At 57.1% G+C, this 10,329-nt stretch overlaps 1 protein-coding gene across 2 annotated transcripts in view; it reads right to left on the bottom strand.

The window, feature by feature from the left end:
* The window catches only part of Lmnb2 (lamin B2), a 15,924-nt gene that overhangs the window by 2,290 nt on the left and 3,305 nt on the right, over positions 1-10,329 (bottom strand). Inside the window, exons 2-9 of one of the 2 annotated variants that reach the window (XM_005359018.2) lie at positions 6,086-6,222; positions 5,012-5,168; positions 4,779-4,904; positions 1,877-2,047; positions 1,678-1,803; positions 1,301-1,521; positions 846-1,128; positions 662-769 (exon numbers count right to left, since the gene is read on the bottom strand). In XM_005359018.2, coding sequence (XP_005359075.1) covers positions 662-769; positions 846-1,128; positions 1,301-1,521; positions 1,678-1,803; positions 1,877-2,047; positions 4,779-4,904; positions 5,012-5,168; positions 6,086-6,222 — 1,329 coding nt within the window. Of the gene's footprint in view, positions 1-661; positions 770-845; positions 1,129-1,300; positions 1,522-1,677; positions 1,804-1,876; positions 2,048-3,091; positions 3,956-4,778; positions 4,905-5,011; positions 5,169-6,085; positions 6,223-10,329 lie in introns of those variants that run through there. The other variant, XM_026785201.1, reaches the window with a different exon arrangement.

The following is a 10,329-nucleotide window of genomic DNA, read 5'->3' as shown; positions in this document are numbered from 1 at the left end:
CAGAGAGACAGGTTCACAGTGGCCCAGGACGTGGACAGACAGGTTCACAGTGACCCCGGACGTGGACAGAGAGACAGGTTCACAGTGACCCCGGAAGTGGACAGAGACAGGTTCACAGTGGCCCCGGACATGGACAGAGAGACAGGTTCACAGTGGCCCCAGGACATGGATGGACAGAGAGACAGGTTCACAGTGGCCCAGGACATGGATGGACAGAGACAGGTTCACAGTGGCCCAGGGCGTGGACAGAGATAGGTTCACAGTGGCCCAGGACGTGGATGGACAGAGAGACAGGTTCACAGTGGCCCAGGACATGGACAGAGACAGGTTCACAGTGGCCCAGGACGTGGACAGAGAGACAGGTTCACAGTGGCCCAGGACGTGGACAGACAGACAAGTTCACAGTGGCCCAGACACTCGGCTGCAGAGCCACACTGCAATCCCAAGTACCTTGGGGCCCAGATGTTCTACCCTGAACTGAACTGCCAGGCCTCAGACACAGGATACCATTTGGACAGTAAGGTACCCTGAGGGGTGTGGCAGTCATACATGGCAGCTAGTGGCCACCGGGCTGGTCTCAGAACAGGGAGTCCACATAATGCCTCCCACCTTGGGACTCAGTGTTGGGAACCACCCAAGCCCCAAATTCCCTGGCACCTACCGTGACTGTCTGGCCGGCCCGCAAGACGTACTTGGGTGTGAACTTGTAGGTGATGTCCTCACCCTCCAGGACCTGTCTCTTGATCCTCCAGTTCCCTAAAGACTGGTCCTGAAACCCAGGCATGTTCTTGACCCCCGCCTTCGGGATGGGAGCATGGGCCCTAGCCACCCAGCCCCTCACTCACTTTGTCCGAGGAGTTCTTGAGTCGCACGAACCTGCCCTCCAGGTCCACCTCGTCAATGCTCACAACACCTGTGACTGCGGCCTGCTGTGCCAGGAGGGAGCCACTGCCCACGCCTATGCCTGAGCCTGAGGCACTGCTGCGTGAACCCTGGGTGTCCTCAGTTTCCAGTCGTCGGCGCTTGCCCCGGCCCCGCCCCACGGACATGCCAACCCCGCTGCTGCTGCTGCTTGAGGTGGCCTGAGAGATGGTGACCCGGGAAGACGGGCTAGGGGACAGCTTCAGTCTGCAGGGAGGGAAGTGTGAGAGTAGCCAGGAGGCAAGGCATGGCCTGGCCTGAGGAGCCCTGCCCACTTCCAGGCCTTGACCACCAGACATCTAGACCCGCCCCCAGTTTTCAGGAACTCCACCCACTCTCCTGGGCCCTCCCTCATCTCCAGGCCCCTGGCCCCACACACCTCTCCTCCTCGCCCTCCAGTAGTTTGCGGTAGGCGCTGATCTCCATGTCCAGGGCCAGCTTGATGTCCAGCAGCTCCTGGTACTCAGCCAGCTGCTGCTGCATGGCGTTGCGCACCTCTGTCATCTCCTGCTCCTTGGCATCCAGCATCTTGCGGAACTTGTCGCGCTCCCCAGCCATGGCCTCCTCCAGCTCGCGGATCCTGTCCTCTGCAGCGCTGGCCTGGGGAGGGTGTGGCAGGGTCACAGTGTGGCCTCTGCAGCCTCAGATGTGAGGGACCAGAAGGGTGGGTGGAGGGGTGGGATGGGCAGGATGGGGGAGGACTAGAGTCTTGGAGTCACAGAGATGGGCTTGGCAGGCAGGGCTAGGTTCCATCACCTTCTTTTGGAGGCCTGAGAGCTGGTAGCTGAGGGATTCCATGCGCATGCGGGCTTCCTTGAGCTCCTCACGGGCGGCACTGGCCGCCTTGTCATTCTGGTCCGAGCTCAGCTTGGCATTGTCCAGCTGGAGAAGTTGGGGAGTATGAGCACAGGTGGCAGAGAATCGGGCGCCCCTTCCCTCTCCTCCATGGCTGCACCTTGGCCTGGTAGGTCTGCTCCAGCTCTAGCCGATACAACCGCACTTGCTCATCATGCTGGCTGCGCAGCTCCTCCAGGGCCTGCGCCATCTTGAAGTCGTACTCCTGCTGCCGGCTGCTGTCCACCTCCACCAAGCGCCTCTCATGCCTCCGCCGGGTCTCCCGCACCTCCTATGAGCAGGAAGGCAATGACCTGGCTGTGCCAGGCTGCAACTCACCAATGATCAAGCGTGTGGATGCCCCAGCCACGATGGACAACAGCCTGGGCCGTGAACACACTGGAAGAGTATACGGGCACGAACAGGAGCGAGGCTCTGATACAGTCTACAGCACGGAGGAACCCTGATGAAACGGGTCATGCTGAGAGAACCGGGCATGAAAGGTCACGAGATCCCAGCACTTCCGAGCCAAAGACAAGAGATGGCTGCAACCTCAATGCCAGCCTGAGCTCACAGTCATAGGCAGAGCCTATCTTAAAAATTTTTTAAAGAATGCCAGGAGCCGGGCGATGGTGGCGCACGCCTTTAATCCCAGCACTCGGGAGGCAGAGGCAGGCGGATCTCTGGGAGTTCGAGACCAGCCTGGTCTACAGAGCTAGTTCCAGGACAGGCTCCAAAACCACAGAGAAACCCTGTCTCGAAAAACCAAAAAAAAAAAAAAAAAAAAAAAAAAAAGAATGCCAGGAGCTGAGTGGGAGCACACCTTTAATCCCAGCACTCGGGAGGCAGAGGCAGGCGGACCTTCATGAGTTCCAGGCCAGCCTGGTCTACACGCTAAGTTTCAGACTAACCAGGGCTACATAGTGAGACCTTGCCTCCAAACGATAACAAGACATCTAAGGTAGCCACTGACAGAGCCTACCCAGGTGCCTGGAGTTCCAGATCCAGCTGGGGGCTGCGTCCACAGGAAGACGGTAATGTGAGAAGGTGGGGATCGACTCGGATGGAACTCTGTTTTGTTTCTTGTTTTTTTTTTTTTTTTTTTGAGACAGGGCCCTGGCTATCCTGGAACTCACGGAGATCTGCCTGCCTCTGCCTCCCAATGACGGGGATTAAAAGTGTGACCATCACCGCCTGACTGGATCTTAGTTTCCCTACAAAACCGACTCTAGCACAGGGATCTAGGATTAAGTGGCCTCCCACAAGCTTCTCAGGACAGAACACATACCTTCCTGGTGCCCCGAACGGCTGCTCGAGAGGCGGCTCCTGGCTGTGCACCCCTCATCTGCCTTCTCGCAGGGACCTGGAGGTGTCTCTTCCAAGTCCTGGGAGCCCCTAGGGCTCCTTCTGAGAGTGTCTTCCCAGGGGTCCTCGCAAGCCCCCTCAGGCTCTGCCTCACACACCCCCTCAGTGGTCTTGGGCTGAGCTCCCTCCCACAACCCTCCACAGTCTTCTTCAGAGGTCTGGCTGCCATCAGGCAGTTCCTCTTAGGGCCATCTGCAGGCTGGGTCTGCCTCCTGGGTCCTGTCACAGGGCCTTGGTCTGTGAACACCCTCGGAGGTCCCTCTCCAGCTCCCCTCATGGTTTCCAGTCTCAAACAGGACTCTCCCCGGAATCAGTTCGCCCACAGGCTCAAGTCCTGCACAGGTCTCTTTGTGGGTTCCTTCCTGAGGTCAGGGTCCCTCGGGGCTCCCCTCATAGGGCTCTACACTGAAGCTCACATGGCCTCGGGGCATGGCAGGGCAGCGGCCCCTCTGGTTGGCCCTGGCTAGAACTGCCTGTGGCCCCACACCTCCACAGGCCTTTCTCCTGTCCAGGCTCTTCCTCAGCAGTGACCACAGGCAGGGCCGGGGCCACTGCTCTGGGCTGTGATGACACAATGGGCAGTGTGATGGCTGGGTCCCTGGGAGCCTGTGGGGCAGAGCTGCATCTAGGCTTGGTCACTCCAGCCATGCTCAGCACCCCAGAGTGCTAGAGGGTTAGGGGGAGACCCCAACGTTGGCTGAATGAGGTCTCCATAAATCAAGGTCACTTCCTGTTCCTCAGACTTGGGATGGTGACCTTAAGTAGACAGGCTAAGTTAAGGTTCTTTTGACATTGATTTTTATGAGTGTGTATTTGTGGGGCTGTTATTGTTTTTTTTTAAAAAGATTTATTTATTTATTTTGTTTACAGTATCCTGTTTGCATGTGTGCCTGCAGGCCAGAAGAGGGCACCAGATTTCATTACAGATGGTTGTGAGCCACCATGTGGTTGCTGGGAATTGAACTCAGGGCCTCTGGAAGAACAATCAGTGCTCTTAACCTTTAAGCCATCTTTCCAGCCCGTGGGGGTGTTATTGTGCCAGGATACGGCTGTGGAGATCAGAGGACAATTTGTGGGGTCAGTTTTCTTCTATGTGGTTTCTGGGGGTTCATCTGAGGTTGTGAGTCTTGGCAGCACACTCCTTTAACCACTGAGCCATCTTGCTGACCCAATTTAAGCTGGATTTGGTCTGTTTGTTTGTTTAGTCTTTCAAGAGCCCAGGCTGTCTTGGAACTCCCCGTGTAGACCAGTAGTCCTGCATGCCTCTGCCCTCTGCCCTCTGCCCTCATGCTGGGACTAAAGACTGCGATACTGTACCAACTAAGTTTCACATTTTGGATATGAGATTCTCAATGACTCAGACGGCCTGGAAATCCAGTGACCAATGTCAAGAGAGACCCAAGGCTGGCAAGATGGCCCCTCAGGTGAAGGTGGCTGCTCCAAATCTGAAGGCCTGCATTATTCTGGCTACATGAGCCCTCCTCCCACCCCAGAAGAAATGAAGAAACACAAAAACAACCAAATAAAACCCAAAAGAGGGAATCTGTAAGAAGCTGCAGGGGACAGGAAACACTGGAGCAGACGCCAAGAGGTGGCCCTGTGGAAGGGGTGGTTTCCAGGAGCTGGGGAGGGTGTCTGTCCAGCTGACGCATGCTTACCTCCTCGAACACGCTCTTGCTGAAGCCCAGCTCCTCCTGCAGGCTTTGGCAGCGGTTCTCCAGGTCCACACGCATCAGCGTCTCCTTCTCCAGCTGCTTCTTGGCCACGGCGTGACCATCCTCTGCCTGGGAGACACAGGGCAGCGAGCTGAGGGGACGGCCACCTGGCTCGGCTGCCACCTGGGCTTCTCCATGTCAACCGGGAAGCAGGACATCAGCATCGCCAGACCCACCTTCGCCAGCTGTGCTCGGAGCTCAGCTACATCGGTCTCCAGCCCATGTTTGTCACTGAGGGCTGAGGCCAGCTCTGCCTCGCTCCGGTGGAACAGGGACTCCAGGTCCTTCACGCGGCCCTGGGCCACCGTGAGTTCACCTTCCCGCTTCTTGGCACTGAAAGGAGGGTGAGCGGTCAGAAGCTCCAGGGAGGCCAAGTGTAACATCACCACGGTCCCTGTCAGTTACTACAGGCAGACTGGGAGGCTGAGGCAGGAGGATGGCTTCAAGTTTGAGACCATCCTGGTCTACAGAGTGTGACCTTGTCTCAAAAACAACAAAACTAGCAAACTCACACCAAACCTAACCCTACCAAAGCACTGGCCATACACAGTGGGCTACACCAGCCGTGTTTGTCGGGGCTGAAGGTGCCCACACCTTGCCTAGCTGCCTACAGAAGTGCAGCACCCAGAAGCCAGCTCTGGGTGGGGCCCAGGAAGCCGCTCAGCCATAGAACACTGGCTGCAATTCATCCTTGCGCCACCATCCTGGGTGAACCTCCAGTCCCTGGTGTGGAGTGCCAGGGGCTGCCAGGCACAGGGAAGAGGAGGGCTTCTGGTGAGGGGCACACTTGGGACCCCAGGGGACAATCACACAGGCTAAGGAGAGCAGAGAGGCTTGAGCCTGCTGTCCCTGAACAGCATGTCTGCAAAGGCTCAAGAGCCTCAGAGGGGTTTCACCTGTCCCGAGGCGCCCAGTCTGAAAACGCGTGTGCCCATGCCAGGCCATCTGCAGCAGCTCCAGGCTGGCGGCCATGGGGCTCCATTTTGACCCCAGTCATCCCATCCCTGGCTGCTGTGGGTCAGGTCTACTGGACCTGTGTACCCGAGGCATGACCATTGACCTCTCTAGTGTCCTCTGATGTGTGTTCTCATGTTTACATGTGTGTGCATGGGGTCCTTCCTCAGTCGCTCCCCAGGTTCACCCATCCCCAGTGCTGGCATTGCCAGTGGGTTGTGGGGATCCAGACTCATCCTACTCCTGTAGGACAAGCACTTCAGCCACCAAGCCGGGTCCCCCCATCAAACACCCACCTCTTCCTGGCCTCGTCCAGTTCAGCCTGCAGCTTCCCTATCTCAATCTGCAGCCGCGCACGCTCCCGGGCTGTCTCATCCAGCACACGCCTGGCGTCAGCCAGCTCCGACTCATACAGGGCCTTGATGCCACTCACCTGGAGAGACAGGGCGGGGTGACAGTGGAGACAGAACTGCCCTTGTCCACCCCATGTCATCGTCTTACATATTCAGAGGAGTCCGGGCTCTTTCCGGAAGGAGTCATCTTCCCTTCTCCATAGCTTAGCCTATCGGGATGGCAAGGACAGGCCAGGTACCCTTGAGCCTGGATGGGAACATCTAGCCAAAGCCAGCTAGCCCACTGGGCACCATCGGCTCGGGGCCAGAGGATTCTGTTACAGGACAACCCTGCCTCACTAGGGTCAGCAGGCACGTGGAACCCCATGACCCAGGCTAGAATTCCTGGTTGAATGTGTTCTCGTTCCCTAATGGCCCAGTTCTGAGATGACAGGTGCCCAGTGCCAAGAAGGCACTTTCCCCACTGAGCCCAATGCCACAGCTGTGGCCTCTTTACTACTGATCATTTCACATGTGGTCACAGGGGCCTCCCTAGGACTCTACAGGGTCACTCTCCTGTCCCTATTATGGCAATTTTGGAGCCCCTGAATCTGCCTTCTATCCATCAGCACCATGAGGACAAAGGCTGGGAGACAAAGGCCTTCCAGCTGTCCACACACACATCCACAGGGGTCAGCCCCCTCACCCATCCACAGGGGTCACTCCCCCTCATCCACAGGGGTCACCCCCCTCACCCATCCACAGGGGTCACTCCCCCACATCCACAGGGGTCACCCCCTCACCCATCCACAGGGGCCACCCCCCACATCCACAGGGGTCACTCCCCCACATTCACATGGGTCACCCCCCTCACCCATCCACAGGGGTCACCCACCTACATCCCTAGCAAGGGCTCTTTGGTGCACATGTGCTTTGGCCTCTCCACTGACCCCGCTGTGAAGACGGTTACCACCTGCTGCCCACATGCCACCCAGAGCTGCCCAGGACACACCAGGGGGTCTCAAGAGTCGGATTTCTCCCTGGCCCTCCTCCCTCCTATTGTCCTATGAGCTTAATGTGTTTAATGACACGTGGGGACAGACAGCAGGGAGACAGCTCTTTACACCTGAGGATGTCAGAGGGACAAGCAGGTCAGGAGGGACCTCCCATGACCCCAGCATCACAGGGCCTCCCAAGGCAGCTAGGGACACTGCCTGACCCAGCACCACACTTCCCATGGAAATCCGTAAAACGTGCACAGTGCCACCAGCCCCGACACTAGGGGGCAGCCCAGCGTCCCCAGCATTCAGGCAAAGGATAGCACAAGCGACCAGTCGCCCTTTAGCTGGACTATTAGAACCCTGACGTGACAGTTGGGGGACCCAGACAGACAGGAAATGTCCAAAGCGACCCAGAGATGGCTGAGTGGACGTGGGACTCCGGGCACAGAGCACAGTGGGGTGCACGTGTTGTGCATGTGATCCTATGGTGGCCCCTGCCCTGGACTCTGAACAGGGGTAAAGTCTGCCACTCGGACTGGGGTGAGGAGGGTGTGGGGGTAATAAAATGCACCCTCTCTTCTGGGCTGTGCTTGCCACCTCCCCTCACCCCAGAATGGATAGGCAGGGCCTAGTTTGAGGAGTGCCCTTGAAGGAGACAGCTTGAGACGTGACCCTTCTGCACCCCAACATCCCAAATCAACCTCAGGCCAAAGCCAAGACTTCCAGCCCAGATAAATCTTCCATCTTCACAAGTGTGCACTCCAGCATTTTCTACAACGGATGCAGGTGCAGAGATGTTATAGACAACACACACACGTGCGTGCGCACACACACATACATGCACACACACAGACATGCACACAGACATACATGCTCACACATACAGTCATGTGTGTGCACACGCGTGCACAAACGCACGGCCCTAAACCCCGCCTACTGCCAGGTCATCCCTTACAAGGTGTGCACTTGATAGGCTCCCAGGGGAGCAGAATACAACAGCTCCATGAAGCTAGCCCCAGAAGTGACCACTGGGCTGCCACATGTGTCAAAGGAGAAATGGGTGGGGTGAGGTGACAGTGATGCGTGCTTCAGGGGCTGAGGCAGGAGGATTAGTTCACACCCAGATGCCTGTGCGCCAGCTGAAATCCTGCTGGCTCCTGGATGGGCTCTGGGGCAGGAAGGACACTGGGGAATTGGACAAAAGCATGCAACACGGGCCTGCTCCACACGTTGTTCCACTTGGACCCCATGGTGGCCCAGCCTGGTCTCCTCTAGGCCTGCAACCCTTGCTGAGCCTACTACCTATCTAACATGGCTTCTGCATTTGTGTTTTTTATTTTTGAGACAAAGTTTCTCTGTGCAGCCCCAGCTGTCCTGGAACTCACAGAGCTCTGCCTGCCTCTGCCTCCTATGACTGCTGGGATTGAAGGCAGTTTCTAGATCTGGAAGTGTCTGAACAGGGCTGGAGTGTGCGGCCTAACCTGACAGCATTCTCAACAAAGTTTCACGGGCACACGGTCAACTGTGTGTACAGTGTCATCTCAGGTGGGTGCGGTTCAGCAACGCTGCCTCCCACCCCTGCTCATCTGGAGGCCATGTGCCTGGAGAGCAAGCAGACTGGGCCTGTGGGGACGCTGCAGTGCCCAGCCACGGACTCCGACACACATATGGCATCGCCTCGGTGCCCTTGATGGGAGAGCCTGGCCCCTCCAGGGCTCCCTGTCCCCAAGACACACTAGCCCAGCAACAGGACACCGGGCAGGAAGTTAGTGAGGTTGAGTTTCCTTGTGGGGAACTTTATACCCCAGCCTCCAGAGGCCACGGTGCAGCTTCCCTGTGTCCTCCTCCATCTTCAACCTTTCTCCAAGCACCACCTCCCTGGACAGCCAGCTCAGTGTCCCCCACCCACCCACCACCGCACTGTCCATGGCCCCACAGGCACCAATGTCGCCACACGTGGCCCCAGTTAGCCTGCATGGCCTAAGTGGGGCAGGAAGGCCAAGGCCACCTCGTGCCCAGCAGGCAGCAGCTACCAGCCCTCAGTGGCACCTTCAAAAGCCTTCCTCGCGTGCCCGCCATCCCCCATCTCTGTGCCTGCCCCGCCGGGCACGCCCACTAAGTGCCAATGGTGTCTCCAACTGCAGCTGTCCCTGCCCTTGCCAAGCTGCCCGGAAGACAACCCTGACAGGTGGGCCTGCGCTGCCTGGGTGGCGTCCTTTGTAACCACTCCTCCCCCACTCCCTGTAGCTCGGCCACCCAGCCAGCTGTCCTCAGGCTACACGACATGGTGAAACTAGGCAGGCTGGCTTCCAGAAGGGCAGTGTGCCTGATACTTGCTGCTACCATGCTGGCTCACACTTAAGCCCAAAATCAGCCCTATGTTCCGACCATGTTTGCAAAACCGAGGAACTGAAGTGGCATATGTGGACAGGTGGCATTTACTAGGGCGGGCACTGCACATGCTCGCAGATCCCGGGAGCTCCAGATGTCTGTGGGACAAACAGCCAGAGCCGGGGAGATGGCTCAGTGAATAGCATCTGCCACACAAGTCTGAGGACCAGCATTCCGATCCCTGGCACCAACATAAAAAATCAGATGTGGGGGCTGGAGAGATGGCTCAGTGGTTAAGAGCATTGCCTGCTCTTCCAAAGGTCCTGAGTTCAATTCCCAGCAACCACATGGTGGCTCACAACCATCTGTAAAGAGGTCTGGCGCCCTCTTCTGGCCTTCAGGCATACAGACAGAATATTGTATACATAATAAATAAATAAATAAATATTTTTAAAAAATCAGATGTGGGGGCTGGAGTGATGGCTCAGTGGTTAAGCACTGGTTGCTCTTCCAGAGGACCTGAGTTCAATTCCCAGCAACCACATAGTGGCTCACAACCATCTGTAATAAGATCTGGTGCCCTCTTCTGGCATGCATACATGGAGGCTGAATGTTGTATACATAAATAAATAAATCTTTAAAAAAAAATTGGATGTGGTGGCACAGGCTTCTAATCTCAGCAATGCAATGCCAGAAGCAGGAGGACGGCTGGGACTTCCTGGATGGCCAGGCGAGATAGCAGACAAGGCTGAATCAGCCAGCTCTAGGTCACTGAGCTGTGTTTAAAAACAAAACAAAGCCGGGCGGTGGTGGCGCACGCACGCCTTTAATCCCAGCACTCAGGAGGCAGAGGCAGGCGGATCTCTATGAGTTCGA

This window comes from Microtus ochrogaster, linkage group LG1 (genome assembly GCF_000317375.1).
Source record: "Microtus ochrogaster isolate Prairie Vole_2 linkage group LG1, MicOch1.0, whole genome shotgun sequence".
Lineage (NCBI taxonomy): Eukaryota > Metazoa > Chordata > Mammalia > Rodentia > Cricetidae > Microtus > Microtus ochrogaster.
This window is presented reverse-complemented; position numbering and strand designations above follow the sequence as displayed.